The sequence below is a fragment of the Ailuropoda melanoleuca genome, chromosome 4, assembly GCF_002007445.2.
Source record: "Ailuropoda melanoleuca isolate Jingjing chromosome 4, ASM200744v2, whole genome shotgun sequence".
Classification (NCBI taxonomy): domain Eukaryota; kingdom Metazoa; phylum Chordata; class Mammalia; order Carnivora; family Ursidae; genus Ailuropoda; species Ailuropoda melanoleuca.
In genome coordinates, this window is record NC_048221.1 from 16,599,970 (window position 1) to 16,618,137 (window position 18,168).

Below are 18,168 nucleotides of genomic sequence, written 5' to 3' on the forward strand. Positions count from 1 at the left end.
GGCTCCTCCACTAGCAGCCTATTTCTTCCTCTCCCACTCCCCCTGCTTGTGTTCCCTCTCTCGCTGGCTGTCTCTCTCTGTCAAATAAATAATAAAACCTTTAAAAAAAAAAATGGAGACTGTCCTTTCTCCATGGTTTTAAAAAAAAGAATTTCAATATATTTAGAATTTATATAAAAATTAATATGCACCTGATTGAAATTATGATTAAAATATATAACTAAAACAGTAACTCAAAGATTAGGTTTAAAAGCAGAAGATTCGACTAATGAACTGAAAGATAGGTCAACAGAAAATATTCAAACTGTACCAGAGAGAAAAAGAATGAAACAACAACAACAACAACAAACCCACAACCAAGCTAAGAGACATGAGAAACAGGCACAAGGCGTTAACATTTCTGTAGACAGGATCACAGGAGAGGACAGGAAATGAGGTAGCAGCAACACAGGAGACACTCGAAGAACACAAGTCTGAGCTGTGAAAGCCCACTTACACATGTCTTTTCTCTTCCTTATGATTTTCATCACACTTTCTTTTCCCTAGACTACTTTATTATAAGAATACAGTTTATGATACATAGAACATACAACACAGTGTTAACTGTGTATGTTATCGGTAATTCTCCTGGTCAACGGCAGGCTATTAGTAGTTCAGTTTTGGGGGAGGCAAATTTATATGCTGGTTTTTGACTGTGGGGAGCCTAACCCCCGCGTTGTTCAATTGTCAACTGTATTCAACAAGGGAGGAGGTGAGAATTTCCCAAAACAGATGAAACCGATCAACGTAGAGATTCAAGCTTAGCAAACCCCAAGGAGAGAAAATAGAACAAAAATCATATCAAGGTACACTACAGAGTACTAACACCAAAAAGATAATCTGAAAAGTATTAAAAAAAAAAAAAAGAAAAAGAAAGGACACAGCATCTTCATTCAGCCCCAATGGCACAACAGTGAGGCTTACAGCTGGTTTACTAATAGCTACAGTGGACAGTGGAATGCGCCACTTTTTTAAATATTGAAAGAAAATAACCATAACCTTGAATTCTATATCCACCGAAACTACATTTCAAAAAGGAAGGTGAAATCAAGACCTTTTAAGAGAAACAACAGAGAAGTCATTGCCGGTAGGCCCGCACAGAACGAAGTTCTCAAGAGTTCTTAGAACAGGAGGAAAGTAACCTATTTCATTAAAAAAACCCAAAAAAACAACACTGCAGTGGAGAAAGGAAGTGAGAAGAAGTGGACAGGGGAAAATCAGTAAGGTTCTCCCATTACTGAAGAAGTGATAAGAAAATTTTGGATTAAACTACAACTCAAGGATGCATCCTAAAATCACTAGAAACAACACGGAAAGCATTTAACAGAAGTTGATGGAATCAACAAGATCATAGAGGAGAAAACAGAATAAAAAATACTAGACTAAAAAGAAGACGTTTTTCTCACCAGGAAACTGGTGAACAGTCCACAGGACTGTTCTGTGATACCAAGTTCTGCCACTTCTGGGAACCACAGTTATTTTATTTTAAAGATTTTATTTATTTGAGAGAGAAAGAGCACGAGTATGGGGAAGGAGCATAGGGAGGAGGACACACAGACTCCCCGCTGAGCACGAAGCCCGCAGTGGGACTCAATCCCAAGATGCCTGGATCGTAACCTGAGCGGAAGTCAGACGCTTAACCGAATGAGCCAGGCACCCCCAAACCACAGTTATTTTCAAACAAAAAGTGGGAAGGGGAAAAAAAAAAAAAAAGCTTGTTCAAGGCTACACAACTATCATGTGGCAGAAAAGGGATTAAAAACCTGGTTAAAAACTCTTCAATGTGACATGACATACAAGGTCTGAGGTAGGAGGTACTGTACAGGTGGCTGTATAGGCAAAGGTGATTTTGCTACTTTATGTATCAAGTGTGGTTTAATTATGCTGAGAATATAAACTGGACCAGTGTTAGCCCTTACTCAGATATTTAGAATGTGCTTTAACAGTTCCCTATGTATTCCCCGTGTCTCCTTTTATAGTAAGAATTTTCTGCCAAGCCAACGCCTGTCAATTACTTCTTTTCCGATAGGCCGCATCACATAGAGGTCAATAAAAGGCAGGAGAGGGCAGGCAGAGTGCTTCCTGCCTATACAGGAATACCTTGGAGATAATGCAGGTTCAGTTCCAGACCAGCCAATAAAACCAGTAACGAAACAAAGCAAGTCAAATCAATTTTTTGGTTTCCCCAGTGCATATAAAAGTTATGTTGACATTACTGTGTAAAGTCTATTAAGTATGCAATAGCATTATGCCTCCAAAAAATGTATATACCTTAATTAAAAAATGCTTTGTGGCTAAAAAATACTAACCACCATCTGAGCTTTCAGTAAGTGGTAATCACTGATCATGTATCACTGTAAGAAATTCAGTAATGAAAAAGTTTGAAATATTCCAAGAATCACCAAAATGTGTTACAGAGACGGGAATTAATAAGCAAATGCTGTTGGAAAAATGGCACTGACAGACTTGATCAACTCAGGATTGCCAGCAACCTTCAATTTGTAAAAAAACTGCGTTATCTGTGAAGCACCATAAAACGAGGTATGCCTGTGTAACCACGGCCTAGAAGTTCCCCTGCCTCCCTGGGACTGTTTCCTCATTTGTGACACCGGGACACAACTGCACCCACATCGGGGTGTGGTGAGGACACACACAACGTACGAACAGTGCGTGGAGCACAGTGGGTGACTCGTACCTGTGAGCTGTATGCCCTGGGAGCCCACTTCGTCAGAAGACCCTCCTCTACCTGCACGGGACCACTTCCAACCTGTCTTTTCAAACTCAGCATCAGGCATCACTTCCTCTGGGCAGCTTCCCTGCATCATGGCTCCCACAGGCTCCATGACAACACTTACCTCAACTCTATCTATTCACCTGATTTTCACTACCCAGGGCCAAGGCCTGGGGAAGCCCCATGCTTTGCATGCTTGGTAATCTGAGAGAGGGAGGAAACAAGGACATGAGGTGGAGAGTAGAGAGCACAGGGAGAAGAGGCAGCCTTTATCAAAAGCCTAGAATTCACCTGTGCTCAAGGTTAAAAAACCACCAGAATCTCTACACGTGAACGTGGGCGCTTTGTGGAGTGACAGATGAAAAAACCCGTGGCCTTCAAACTAAAGAAACAAATTTGAGGGGCACCTGGGTGGCTCAGGGCGTGATCCCCGGTTCCCGGGATCAAGCCCCACATCGGGCTCCCTGCTCCACTGGGAGCCTGCTTCTTCCTCTCCCACTCCCCCTGCTTGTGTTCTCTCTCTCGCTGGCTGTCTCTCTCTGTCAAATAAATAAGTAAAATCTTTAAAAAATAAAATAAACAAATTTGAGTAAAAGACTTAGGGAAAGTCTGTTTCCTACTTATGGCAGTTTGTTTACTACTAAAGAGTTACAGAATTATTCAGTCTGACCTCTAAAGAAAAAGTTTTAATAGGTATCAAAATTACCCCATATCAAGTGTAAGACCGTTCGCTGGTGAGCTTGATAACGTTTGGATTGAGTAGAAACAGGAGAAAAGAATTAATGTTCTACATTGAATGTGGCTTTTTCATATTTCGGGTCTTAGTAATAATGTTTGTTTATATATTAGCTCTGATTTTCTTTCTACAATTACTAAAACTAATGACTGCTCCTTCACCTCTGCTCCATCTTGCTATCCTTATTTGTAAGAGGAGGAATGCAACAGGTTTCTCTGAAAGAAATGGCCTGGTCCCTTGCATTGCTTCATTTTCTGAATTTTGCTGACTGCATCCTAATGAATGTGTTAACATGCCATTTCTCCATCTCCTGCACTTTTAAATCTAGGGGAAGAGCCTCCTTTTTGATTTAACGTCTATGACTGTCCTTATTTTTACTGGCATTAAGTTTCTTTTGCACTTGGGAGAAGGCAAGAAGGTAGTATGCTTTACAGAACGGCATACATACTGCTACCAAGACTCTAAGAAATTATGCGACTTTACAGATTTGGTGACATACATGTCCTGAGTCAATCCAGAGAAGTCACAAAGGCTTATCAGAAGTAGATTCTGCAGGAAATTACAAAGCCTTCATAGGGCCTTGAAGTGACTAGGCAAATGTTATTAAGCAATGGACAAAAGTTGTTAATGGATCCAAATACCACTCATGTCTGCTTAAAAAAAAAAAAATCTGAGCAGGTAAAAGTGAGAGTTAACTGGTGAAAAACATTACTGGCTGAGGGGGAATATTGGGGTTTATTAAGCACTTATGACATTCTAGACACCATGCTGTCTTTTCATGCTACTTCTTTTACTTCTAATAATAACCTGCTGGAAAAGAATTCTTAATATATAGAAAGAAACTGAAGATTAGAAAAGTTAATGATCTCACCAAGGGTCACAGTTAACTGGGAACTGAACTCTGTTCTAAAGTGCGCCTAGAAACAAAACTGGCCAATAAGAAAGGCGACACATGCAGACAGGGAGGACTTCACTGTATTAGATGTTTCCTTCTTTCTTCTGTTATATTTTGGTTCTTCAAAATCAGAAACTTAAATCACAGACATATTAAGAGAACAAAACAAACAAAAAAGGTACTTTATTTTTTGAGCTAGCTGTTGGGTTTTTAATTGTAAAATGTTTGAAAACATTTTCATTAGAATGGAGGATTTTATCAGATTATGTTTCTGCATTGGTTGGGACTAGTCAGACTCTAAGTCTGCAGATCTAGGTTTTGATCTTGGTTCTACAACTAGTCACCTAACTTTGGGCTTCTCATTGACTTCTGTGGGTTTGTTTCCACCTCTATGAGATGGAAGAGATCAAAAAACTCAAAAATCATCCGTGACGTAACAGAGGAAACATCTTTGTTGTTAGGGATTAAGTATTTACTAAAGCAGTAATCCATCTATAACATGACTTGTGTAAAAATTAAATACGCAAAAGTAGAAAAAATTTATGCATTGCATGTGTAAGAGTTTCATTTCAATATACATTAAATGAAATTGTACATAATCCCTAATTAGATCTCACTTGATACTGACTCCTTAAGGGGACATTTCTAGCATCTTATACATGTTTAGTTTAGTTTGTTATTTTTTTCCTTCACGACTAACTGTATATCCTAATGGCTCAACCAAAATATAAGGTTCAAGATTAGTGGGTTGACTGTGAGCTCCTAAGAGGTAGGCACCATCCATATCTCTTTGGTACCAAATAAATCTACCATTGTAGCAGAGTCCAGCACATAATGGACACTCAGATACTGGTTTAATGAATAATCAAAATGTGGCACTTTCCAGCTTACAGAATGCTTTTTTAATACTTAATTTGTTTCTTGGGATGCCTGGGAGGGTCAGTCAGTTAAGCGCCTGCCTTCGGCTCAGGAGATGATCCCAGGGTCCTGGGATCGAGTCCCACATCGGGCTCCTTGCTCAGGGGGGAGCCTGCTTCTCCTTCTGCCTATTTCTCTCCCCCTGCCTGTGCTCTCTGACAAATAAATAAAGTCTTTAAAAATTCTTATAATAATAATCTTGTCAGAAAGGCAGATCAGAAGGGACTTGTGGGGGCGCCTGGGTGGCGCAGCGGTTAAGCGTCTGCCTTCGGCTCAGGGCGTGATCCTGGTGTTATGGGATCGAGCCCCACATCAGGCTCCTCCCCTGGGAGCCTGCTTCTTCCTCTCCCACTCCCCCTGCTTGTGTTCCCTCTCTCGCTGGCTGTCTCTATCTCTGTCGAATAAATAAATGAAATCTAAAAAGAAAAAAAGAAAGGACCTGTGATTCAAACAAAATGATACAGGCTCAGAAAATTTATTTTAATGAATCATGGAACACTACATCAAAAACTAAGGATGTACTGTATGGTGACTAACATAATACAACAAAAAACTATTATTAAAGATAAATTAATTAATTAAAAAGAAAATTTATTTTAGTTGCCTCAGGTTAAGAGATAAGTAAATGGCAGAGCTGGAATTAAAAATTTAAATTAGAAATCCAATGGCCTTTTATAGTTATCTACAAATGTCTATTTAGAACTGATATTTTAGCGGATACCTTCCCCGGGGAATTCTTAGAAGGGACTTGTGGTAGATTAAAGATGGCCACAAAGTCACTGGCCTTCTTTCAATGGAAAGGAGGGTCTATAATCCCTCCTCTGGAATCAAGACAGGCTTATCTCTAAGTGCCTTGCCCAAGCCATTTTCCAGCTCCCTGCTTGGGAACTTCATGTCCTGTCCCTTGAAACATTCCTTCTGGGAGTCCCCAGGTGCCACATAATAAGTATGTTCCAGAGACCACAGGGAAAGACCACAGGGAGAAACCGTGAGACTGTATGAGGAGGGAACAGGGTCCAGCCACCCTTGCCAAGGATTGGGACTTGAAGGGATCTGTCTCAGACCCTCCAGATGAACCTACCATGAGGCGAGTACCACTACAATTCAACTAATGACCCCGTGGAGCACAACTGCGCAGGTGTTTAGGCTCAAATTCTGCACAATCATGAGATATAATAAAATGGTTGTTTGGTCTTCTTTTTTCTAACTACTAAGTTTTGTTTGGGGAAGAGAAACTTGGTATCTGGAAACGGGGTGCTGTTTTATCAAAAACCTTCAGTGTGGCTTTGGATCATGCAGTGGGCACAGGGTGAAAGGACCTTAAGAAAACCACTGGCAAGGGGGCGCCTGGGTAGCGCAGTCATTAAGCGTCTGCCTTCGGCTCAGGGCATGATCCAGGCGCTCCGGGATCGAGTTGCACATCGGGCTTCTCCACTGGGAGCCTGCTTCTTCCTCTCCCACTCCCCTGCTATGTTCCCTCTCTCGCTGGGTGTCTCTCTGTCACATAAATAAATAAAATCTTTAAAAAAAAAAAAAAAAAGAAAACCATTGGCGAGAGCTTTAAGACGGAGAGGTTACTGGAGGTGGGGAGAAGTCAATCTTTATTATGTTAACAGCACAAAGTCGGGAAACATTGTCACTTCTAGTGATATGGACAGTACAAAGGGTTATTAATGAACTTATGGATCTGGCTGGAGTGATTTCCAGGCAAAATATAAACATCCTCTAGGTATTTTATTACAAGCAGCCAGAAGAGAAAGGAACCAAAGAAGGAACTATTCAGTCCAGGCCATCATTATTAGAATCAGAAATCTCCTAGACAACTGAGAGCAAACAGAGCAGGACTTGAAAAAAGAACAGTTTCTCATCTCTAATTGCTCCCAGAAAGGATCTGAAACTAGAAAATGGCTTCAGGACAAAGATAAGTTCCAGAGCATTACATGTTAATCATGACCTCAGAGTAAACAGATCAAGGTGTGTGTGTAAGAGCTTCTGAACCAAGTGCATGGTAGGGTTTCTAAGAATTGTAAGGGTATGCCTTCCTCTCAGACTCTCTCTACTAGATGGAAGGACCTCTAAGTATCTTTAAGAACATGTCTTCTATATTCTATATTACCATAAACTAATGTTTTCATTCAAGTTTGAAGTTTTCAATCAGCCATAATTTCTTTCTCCCCCCCTCTGCCTCCTTCACTCTCTCCTTTTCTTCTGGGACTCTTACTGCAGGTCAAGAAAGCCCCTCTGCAGCAAAACTGGGCTGCTTTTTTAATGGAAAAGGAAAATGACTCAGAAGGTAGAATCCAAAGCCCAAAGGGCCAAGTCGAAAGCTGCAGAGAGTAAGTCATAAGGGGCAGAACTGGGCCCCGGTGAATAAAGACCCTGGAAATGTGCACCTGACTAGATTTGAAAGTTGCCTTGAACCACGAGTGCTCTCTCGGTGCCTCCCATTTTCACCTTTCTTGAACGTAAGTGCAGTTTTTCTCTACGTGTCCCACCACTGTTACGTCAGTCCTCAAGTTCTTCCAACTGAGAAGACCAACATGCAAGGAGCTGTACCTGAAAGACCATTCCTAAGGAGCTTCACATCTGTACCTGGACTTGATTTAGAGAAGATCTCAGACCCCCAGCTTTAGCCTGGTATCATAAATATGAGACACTGGAATATTGTTTACTTTACAACCAGGAGAACTGTGGGTAATTTGTGACCAGAGGGCAGACTGTGGGGGTTAAGGTGGCATGCCTTCCATCTAGAGGTGTGGTTAACGATCCCCGCACCTTGAATCTGGACAGAACTTTTGACTAGTAGAGCTGGGCTGAGGTCATACAGTACCAGGCTGGGGGCCCAAGCTGTAAGACACTGACAGGTTCCCATTCTCATTGCTTGGACACTCTTCTCGTAAAGTTATAAGCTTCCAACTCTTGTGATACCACCCTAATATGAAGAAGCCCAAGATGACTTTGTAGATGAGCTGTGTGGAGATGGTGATGCCAGCCAGTCCCGTGGTACAGCCACCCTTGTAGGCATCAGGCACAGGAGTGAGGTCACCTCAGGTCCCCCTCCCACAGCCCAGCCAAAGCCATGCAGAGCACGACTTTTCCAGCTAAGTCAGCCTGAGCTTCTCACTCACAAAAATGGTAAGATACAATAAAGTGATGATGTTCTTAAGCTGCCAGGTTTTGTGGTGGGTACACAGCCACGGGGAACTGGGACAAGGGCACTGCTGATGCTCAGGCTGCGGATTCCCAAAGGTCTGGCCGCAGTAATGACCAGGACCTTCCCAAGAAGGGCTGCAGGGAGCGCCCATCTCTTCACATACTGGCTTTATGGAACTTAAGAATGATGAGGTCTGGGGGTGTGCCCCAGAAGTATGCTATGTGGAGAAACAACCACAAAAAGATTAATGATAACAAAGAGGTTAGTTGGTTGTAATAGCGTTGAGGTGAATTTTATATAATAAAGTACGGATTTCAAGTAGTTGAACAAGAGTAGGCTCTGTTTAGTCACATAAGGATGAAAGTGAAGAGAGGGAACTGTAGGCAAAATGATCAAATAGGTCAATTTTTCCTTCTGTCTTCTCTTCACAGTATCAAGTAAAAAGATATGGTTCCAATGATCAACACACATACTATCAATTGATTTCAGTCAATACTTACTCTGGTAAAGCCTTAGGACTACAATGTACAATGAAAGATTTCCTATCTCAAGAGAATTTCAGGCAAAAGGGAGCAAGAGGTGTCACTGAGGGGCGAGAAAGAATCTTCCTGTTACTATAGAACTAACACCCAGTAACCATGAAGACAAACCTACTTTAGCCATTTCAAGGTACATGGACATGGGATGGTGACAGAATCAATCTGAAGGAAACGTCTGTGGTCTTAAGAAAATGTGATCTCTGCTATCTTGGAAGAACTGAATCCTCCTGCTGCTGAAAAAAAAGAGAACATATTCTAGTTTGGGGGATTTCTGGTTTATTCTAGCAATAGTTCTGGACTCTTCCTTCCAGCTAAACCTAAGCACCCAGATAAAGGATATAGAGCACCCGGCCAATGGTGTTCCTTCTCACACCCACACACCACTCTTCAGGTGGGTCAATTCACAGCTTGTCAGTAGGTACAATGAAGAAATGGATATGCTACCAAAGAGTCCCTCATATGGCAAGGATGGGGAAAAGCCAGAAAGCATGCCCACCCTCCCTGTGTGTTGTGGAGCTAGATTCAGAACCTATAATTACCACTCCATGTCAGTGTGACAAACAATTAAAATGTATCAAGGAAAACTCTTAATAACAAAGCTGTTTATAGATACAGAAGAACAAAAAGAGAATAAGAGAAAACTTGGATTGGCTAGATAGGCTGTACTAATTACAGTCATTTCAGTGAATTCCTTACCCTTAATTCCCATGTAGCACCAAGATGATTATGTGTGCTGTGAAATGCATGAGACCCAGCTGTAAGTGGCATTCAACAGCTCACACGTGCCAAGTCATGCATCACACACATGTGTATCACTCACAGATCTGGGGAAAATGCAGCTGTCATGAGAATAACGATCTAAGTTCCCCGTTATCAGCAATAAGAGGGAGTGAGGATGAGGGAGTGAAAATTCAGTGACCTGGAAAGGAAATGTTCTCTGGGCTCTTCTAAGCCTTGTACGGAGTATCGAAGGACCAGGGCAACTGATCCATAAAAGCAGTTTCTCTGCAGTAAAGGAATCAAACAGCTGTGGCAAGGTGGTCAGCCGTGCACAATACACAAACTTTTGTGCCTGAAGCTGCACATTTTTACAGCTATGACGCCATGATGGTTTCATCCGCCATGAAAACATCATGAAGCATCTGTAAGATGTTTTATGGAGTCTACCATTTTTAGTTCCTTCTCTGGCAAACTACAGTGAAGCGGACACAGCAGCAGAGGGAGAAGAGACAACGGGAGGGCGAGGGAGAGAAACATCTTTGTGAGAGGGAAGTGGGTCCAAAACAGCCCAGCTTGAGAGGTCATAGTGGCTTCTGTCCAGGAGAACTGCAAGAAACAGTTCAGGTCAGACAGGCAAGAAATGACGCTTGAGAACAGGAAAGGGTCCTGAGCATGAAAAACTCGTGAATTCCACACTAAAGAGTTTGAAATTTTTGCCTGAGAGAGTTAGGGAGCTTATTTAAGGAAGTATCATGCTCCTGTTTGTATTTTTAAAGATTTTTCTGCATACTGTATGATTCCATTTATATGAAGTCAAAAAAGCAGGAAGTAATCCATGGCATTAAGAGACAGGCTAGAAACCATTCTTGGGGTGAGGGGCAGCACAGTAACTGGAAGGGAATAATGAGGAATCTTCTGGAAGGCTGGGAATGTTATACTGGTTGATGTGGGTGTTGTCTGTGAGCCCAGAGGTCGGCTCAGTCTGCAACAAATTCACTAGCTGTAGACGTATATTCAATAGACTTATTCAAATGTAAGTTATACTTCAATGGAAAATTAAAAAATGAGAAAGATTCCTCTGGCTGAAAACAGAGACTGGGCTGAAAGAGCCAGGCAACAGATGATGGGAGGCCAGCCTAAGGGAGTAGTGAAAGGGCTGGGCATCACCAGGGGCACGACCATACCAGGAAGGATTTGGTGGTTCAGCAGCCATTGAAAGTGAAAGAAGGAGAGGAGACAGAGAGGACCACAGGCTGCGTGTTTGAAGACTGGGGGGATGGTGTGCTGTCTCCTGATAAAAGTCACAAAGGACAGAAGCCCTCCTGGCCACCAGCTCATTTGTGAAATAGGCCCAAGGCAGCCCTTAAGGTCCCTGGTGATAGTCTGAACCAAGAGAACTCAGCTCAGAGACAATGAGGTGCCAGAGAGTCCAACCTGGCAGAATAAAGAGAGGCTCCAAAAACTGCTTCCGATGAAGGAGCAAAACGGAATGAATGTGAAACCACGGTCAAATTGGTGTCCACAGAAGTACTCACTTCGTCAAGGGTGCCCCTCAGTAGTCCCCAGAGGTAGGGGAAGGGAGAGGAGAGAGAATACCTAATACTGCAACTAAATCGCCATGAAGGTCAGGAGGCATCCTTGGAAGAGCCTGGGAAGTCTGAACACGCAGGACCTCCAGTACTGCGGTGGCCGTCTGGACGGACTGGCTACACCCCTCCTCCTCACGGGTGGCACCTACGCCCAATGGTGGATACTCAAAACGGAGGTCCTGTGGTTTGAACTGGGTCATCTGTGGGTCTGTTATAAATCATGCATCACAGATTAAACACTTGGAGAAGTAGTCTGCAGCAGCTGAACAGTCCATGGGTATTAAAGACCATGAAAGAATATCTTTTCCAATGGATTAAGAACAGCTCAAGATAAAACGATTAGGTATGTTCCAGTAAATACTGTTCAAAACGTGGAAACCTACAATGGAAGGAAACTACTTCGGAGGGTAAGATGGAGAAGAGGTGAAAAGGTTTTTTTTTAAACTTCACATACTCATGCCTGGAAGGCTTTAAAATGCTAAATTAACACAAAGTGGGGAAAATAACATTCTCCTTTCTTCTTAAATATGCCGTGAAGCCAATACTAGGTTATAAATAGAGAAAACCACCCCCAGAAAAGCTGGCAAATTCAAGAAGAAAAAGAGTTATTTTAGGTCCCCCTCTCTCCTTTCAGTCTGTAAAAGCAGGGTGAAGTACTTATACAAGGAAACAGATTTTTGTCTTAAAAATCACAAACATTTCAATCAAGCAGAAATTGGAACAATAGTCCGAAACAAGTTCTGCTGGCCAATGTGAGGGACTTTAAGTTCTGCCCCCCATCCCTGCAGTGTCCACGAGCTGAAAGCTGAGCGTGGAGCAGCACAAGGAATGCCAGGAAGGCAGCCCCCCCACCCCCAGCTTCAAGATCAGATCTGTGACTCGCACCCCCTCCCCCACCCCCTCCTCCTGCCCGAGAATTCTTAACCTAGAAATGCCGGTCAAGCAGTCATCTCATGTTGGGTGCAAGGCTCTTTGTACTAACGTTCCCAATAACTGCAAACAAGGCGACCATTCAGGGCTGAAGGGAGCCTGGCAGGGGCTGTGAGCGCAAACCTTGGCTTTGGTTGCAGCTGAGGCGAGAGCAGCTGCTGCGGCCGTGGCCACATTTCCTTCGGAAATTTCGTGTTCTACTTTCTTCTTCCCGAGATCACTTTCTCTTTCTTTACAAGAATCAGTGAGTTCCTTGTTCTCTTCAGTTTCCTTTTCTTCTGAAAGAAATCAGAAAGCTTTATTACCAGTGCGCCCAGCCTCAATAAGCCACGGTACTTCTCACCTCCGCCACATGACAAACTAGGACTGCGGTTACAAAGAGATCTCGGTGCCGCCGCCTTCTTTTTAAGATTTTTGCAGAATCATTCCATGCATGTAAGCGCACCTCTATCTGAGACGGATTTTCTAAATAGTACACTTTGTCTCCCCTTCATTTCTCTAAGCTTTCTGTGTAGCTCCTGAAGATATAAATGGAACTGAGCCCAAAGATGAACAAGATCGGTCAATGCAATGCTCCGGGAAACCCTGGGGTCTGCAGGAAATCAGAAGCTGAGAACAAAGCACTTCCACAAGCCTTCTGAGATGGGCACGATGGATCCACCAGCTCGGACTCAGAGACTAAAAGGGCAGGTCTGCATGGTGACTTCAGTCACACTGAACAACTTGTCTGTCTACATGCTACGGACACAAGGCAGCCACTAGCATTGGCCCTGGGGCCTAGGAGCAAAATAAAACTCAAACTCTAATGCATATTTACTGTTACATTAAGAAACAAACCCAAAACAGGTAAGGAAATATTTCTGTACAATTAAACTGGCTGCACTTCTCCAGTGCTTTTCAGTTTTACATAACGAAGTCTAAAGAGGGGGTGGGGTGCCTGGGTGGCTCAGCTGGTTAAGCATCCAACTCTTGATTTTGGCTCAGGTCATGATCTCAGCGTCATGAGACCAAGTCCCGAGCTGGGCTCCGCACTCACTGGGGAGTCTGCTTGAGATGCTCTCCTTCTTTCTCTGCCCCTCCTCTAGCTTTCCCTCAAATAAATAAAATCTTTAAAATAAATAAATATATAAAAAATCAAGTCTTAAAGAGTTTCGTCAAATTACCTGATTTGGTATCCTCACTAACTTCACTGTCCTGCTCCTTCTCACTATTTTTTTCATTTTCTCCGTCTTGTGCTTTCTCACCTTCGTCTGTTTCATTTTCCCCTTTGTTTTCTGCCTGAAAGGGGTACAAAAGAAGAGAACAGAAGAGTGAGCAGAAACAGTCCTTCGACAAGTGACATTATCTTAGAGTAACAAAAGCCTCTACTATTTTTGGCAGGAAATGAAGTAGGTTCAGAAGGGCCTTAGAGAAAAGAGCTAGAAAACGAATTAATAAATTCAAAGAAATACCTTTCACTTCCTCAACACCTGAGTGCTCACATGTCAATACACCTCCAAAACACACAGTCCCTGCCCTCTCTGGCCTCTGCTATAAAGCCGGGGTCACAGTGTCCAAAGGATGTCATGGAAATTCACGCATATTACTTACTGGTTAAACAGAGACAGGCTTCAAAAATAAACAAATGAATTATCGACTACCTGTCCAAAAGGACCAAGGGCATTTAAACTGATCAACAGAGAAGCAAGATGGAATGCTGCCAAAATAAAAAAGCTGACAAAGCCCTTTAATACAGTCATTTGCTAATGGTTTTTGGGAAGAGCCACAATAGGGCATCAGTGATTATGCTCTGGGGACTAAAAACTTCAATTCCTCTGGTTGGAATTTGGTTTCATTTATGGATTTTGAAATCCCTGTGACCTCGGACAAATCACGTAACATTGTCTATAAAATGAAAGCGGTTATCACTGACTTTATGAAACTGTTTAGGAACCAGATGAATTAATAAAGGCATAAATGTAAAGTATAAAGCATAATATTTAGAACAATATAAGAACTATAGTTTTACCATTATCCTCATCCTCATCTATATACAATTTTAAAACAACACATGCAATCAAGACCTTAAATCCCAGCTTGTATATGTTCACTCATATAGTGAATGAATGCTCATCATGTGCTCCTCACCTTACCTTTTTTTCAATGAGTATAGTTGACATACAAGGTTATATTAGGTTCAGGTGTACAACATAACAATCTGACAATTCTATACATTACACAATGCGACGATAAATCGTTACTGTCATCATACATACATACACTATTACAGTATTGACCATGTTCACTCTCCTGTACTTTTCAACCCCGTGACTTATTTATTTTATAATGGGAAATTTGTACCTTAATCCTCCCCTTCACCTATTTTGCCCATCTCTCTAACCCCCTTCCCCTCTGGCAATCACTAGGTTTTTCTCTGTATTTATGTGTCTATTTCTGTTTTGTGTTTTAGATTCCACATATAAGTTAAATATTAACAGTAGCTGTCTTTCTCTGTCTGACTTATTTCACTTAGTATAATACCCTCTAGGTCCATTCATGTTGTTGGGAATGGCAAGATTTCATTCTTTTTTATGGCTGAGTAATAATATTCCTGTGTGTGTGTGAGATACACACCACTTCTTCTTTGTCTATTCATCTATCAATGGACATTTGTGTTGCTTTCATGTCTTGGCTGTTATAAATAAGGCTAGAGTGAACACAGGGGTGCCTAAATCTTTTTGAATTAGTGTTTTTGTTTTCTTGGGATAAATACCCACTACTGGAACTGCTGGATCTTAACGGTAGTTCTATTTTTAACTTTCTGAGGAAGTTCCGCAGTTTTCCAGAGTGCCTGCACCAATTTACATTCCCATCAACAGTGCCCAAGGGTTGGTTTTCCCCACATCGTTGCCAACACTTGCTGTCTTTTTGATGTTAGCCTTTCTGATTGGCGTGAGGTGACTGCTCACTGTGGTTTTGATCTGCATGTCCCTGATGAGTGATACTGAGCATCTTTTCATGTGTCTGCTGGCCATCTGGATGTCTTCTTTGGAAAAATGTCTATTCAGGTCCTTTGCCCATTTTTAAATGATGTGCCCCTGATCTCGAAGAAGCTATGAAGTCCTGTTCTGCCTTACTCAAGTGCACTCGGAGCTTCTCCGGGTCCGAGATTGGTCACAAACCCAGGGGGCACTCTGGTAGTACCTTCTGCACACTGGCTTTAGCATCTCTCCTTCACTGCCAGTGGGATCTTTGAGTCCCTCTGCTCCGCTTCAAGTTCAATGTTAATAGTGCTACCGGCTCTTTAAAACCTACCTCAAATATCACCTTCTCATTAAGACTTTTCTAATTATTTTCCTGCCGGCAGTTAACTCTCCTACAAAATCCCTTAATGTTCTATAATTCTCTTCTGGCACAACTACAGGACCAAACCCTGTAATTCAATATTCACAAAAACCATAGTTTTGTATTCATTTTCCCAACTGTGCCTGAAAGGGATATAAAAGAAGAGGTTGGGGAGTGGATAAATCTTCCCTGAATAAGTAAGTGAAAAATGTCGTAGGTTAGGCTTTGTGAGAATTATACCTTAAACCAGCAAAGTCCAATGGCTGATAGAATCATTTGTAGTTCCCTGAGAGGGATCAAAGATCAAAATAAACCCAAACCGTTATGCTATGAAAGGCATGCTCTCTCTGTGTCTTTTCTGTTGTAGGAGAATTCAAACACACAGACTTCACCTTTTCAGGCTGCTGACCATCAGTATCTGTTTCCATTTTTTCCTCTTCAGCCCCTTCTACAAGCAAAAGAACAAGAACAAGTAACACAATATGGAACAAAGATAAAAGCTATCATACAGCTGTGATGCTTGAAAAACAAGTACGCACAATAATATGGACAAGTCTCACAACTGTAAGGTTGACAATAAGAAGTCTAGCATAAAACACAGACTTTATATTAATTTCAAAGTTCAAAAACAGATGAAAGTAATCAATGGTGTTAGAAATCAGGACAGCCATTAACCAGGGAAGGGGTGAGCAGACAAAAAGTGGGTTCAAGGGGGTGCCTGAGGTGCCGGTAATGATCTGTTTCTTGATCTTGGGGCTGTTTACATGAATGTGTTTAATTTGTGAAAATGCACGGAGCTGTGCACTGAGGGTTTTTACTGCTCTGCATGTATAAAAATGAAAACCTCAAAAAAATTTTAAGTACAAAGAAGCAAAAAAGAGCCCCAAATAATTTACTACTATTTAATCAATGTTTAATGAGTATGTATTTTGAATATTTTGCGTCGGGTACTGGAGAAATAATGCTGAGCTAGATATTCACTGAACCTCCAGGGCATCAAATTCTGCCTGGAGAAGACACAAAGGAACAAGTCCATCACAGATGTGAATGTAGGAGACGCTGTGAGAAGGACAGAGGACACGACTGTTTCAGTCGGGGAAGAATACACCGCTACATGAGCGCTTTGTAGGCAGACATGGCTGGGGCTGGGGGTGGGTAGTACAAGTACAGAGAAGGGCATTTCAAAGAAAGAGATAGAAAGACACAAGAGTGCAGGGAAAATGGGAGTCCTTGGTGATGATTAGGAAAGGGGGGACAGATGGGAGAGATCAGAAGGATGGACATAATGCTGGTAAGGACCTCATGAGGAAGAGCCCTGAATGTGGTACTAAGGGAGTCTTAACTATATGCTGTAGCTAAGAAGTTAGTGAAGATTTTAAAAACAAGTACAATACAATCAGACAAATATTTTTGGTTTTAGAATTTTATACAGAAACAAATATTTCACACATAATGACGGTTTGCTGTGGTTTTAAATAAAAGCATTAAAATATCCTACAGTTTTAATTTGAATTTTATCCTCTTGTAAATGACAAGACTAATAGCATTTGTCCTCAGTGAGAATACTTAAAACATATTTAAACAAACATATTTAAAACTAATCGTGTTGAAGTTACTGAACAGGAAAATCCCTCCTGCTCTAATTCTTGCAGATGGAAGCAAACCTTGCTTCCAGAATTCTGACTGACCAGGAGCGCGGGGGGACAGGATAGTTTGGGATATCACGAATCTCACATAAGGTAGAAGATTACCACCTTCCAAAAAATGCCAAAAGACTACAGTGCCAGGAGTGGGGCCATAGTGTGGGAGTAGTGGAGCCAGGGTTTATATTTGGATCCTGCACCTGGATTAAGTATATGGAAAGTTGGAGACACGAGGTCACAACCAGACATATTTGCTTAAAGTAGCTCAGCATCAGGAAGCTAAGCCCTGGACTAGCCAGGTCCAGGGCAGAGAAAGGAAGCCTGATTCTACAAAGTCAGCCGTGGGAGGGCGGCGGGAGGGGTGGTCTAAAGCCAGTGGCAACCCCTGGCTACCAAGAGAAACAAAATCCCCTGCAGACAGTTTTTCCAATCCCAATTGTAGCCATCCAAGTAATGAGCTCACAAAGAGCAAAACATCAAGAGAGGAAGCCACTAATACTGAGTAGAAACGTTATCGACAGTTTCAGCACTCAAGGTTTGCCAAGAAGAGATCTGCCAGATCCTGAATCTAGCACAGCCATCGATGCAACAGAGAATTAAAAGAAAGAATCATAAAGATCTATGATCAAAAAGAGAGTATTAGAGATGTGCAGAGATTTTTTAAAAATGCAAAGGATCAAAACATTTTCTAGAAATAAAGTCAAGGGAAACAGATTAAACCAGGTAAAAGGAAAAGTACAAAACTATAAAACACCTCTAAAGAAATGATCTATACAGAGACCACGAAAATGGGAAATACAAAAGCATAAAGAAGATAAGCCAGGCAAAAGCAAATCCAAGGAACGGTGGCGTTTTCATAGTACTATTACTTAATACAGGCATCAAGAATAAAGCATTATTAGAAATGGAGGGTGACAATGTAATGAAAAAAAGGTTTAATTCACCAGAAA

The 18,168-nt window shown here is 41.8% G+C and overlaps 1 protein-coding gene across 1 annotated transcript in view; it reads right to left on the reverse strand.

The window, feature by feature from the left end:
* The window catches only part of SMARCC1 (SWI/SNF related, matrix associated, actin dependent regulator of chromatin subfamily c member 1), a 172,597-nt gene that overhangs the window by 32,115 nt on the left and 122,314 nt on the right, over positions 1-18,168 (reverse strand). The window contains exons 23-25 of the mRNA XM_034657207.1: positions 15,968-16,023; positions 13,415-13,529; positions 12,375-12,529 (exon numbers count right to left, since the gene is read on the reverse strand). Coding sequence (XP_034513098.1) covers positions 12,375-12,529; positions 13,415-13,529; positions 15,968-16,023 — 326 coding nt within the window. The remainder of the gene's footprint in view (positions 1-12,374; positions 12,530-13,414; positions 13,530-15,967; positions 16,024-18,168) is intronic.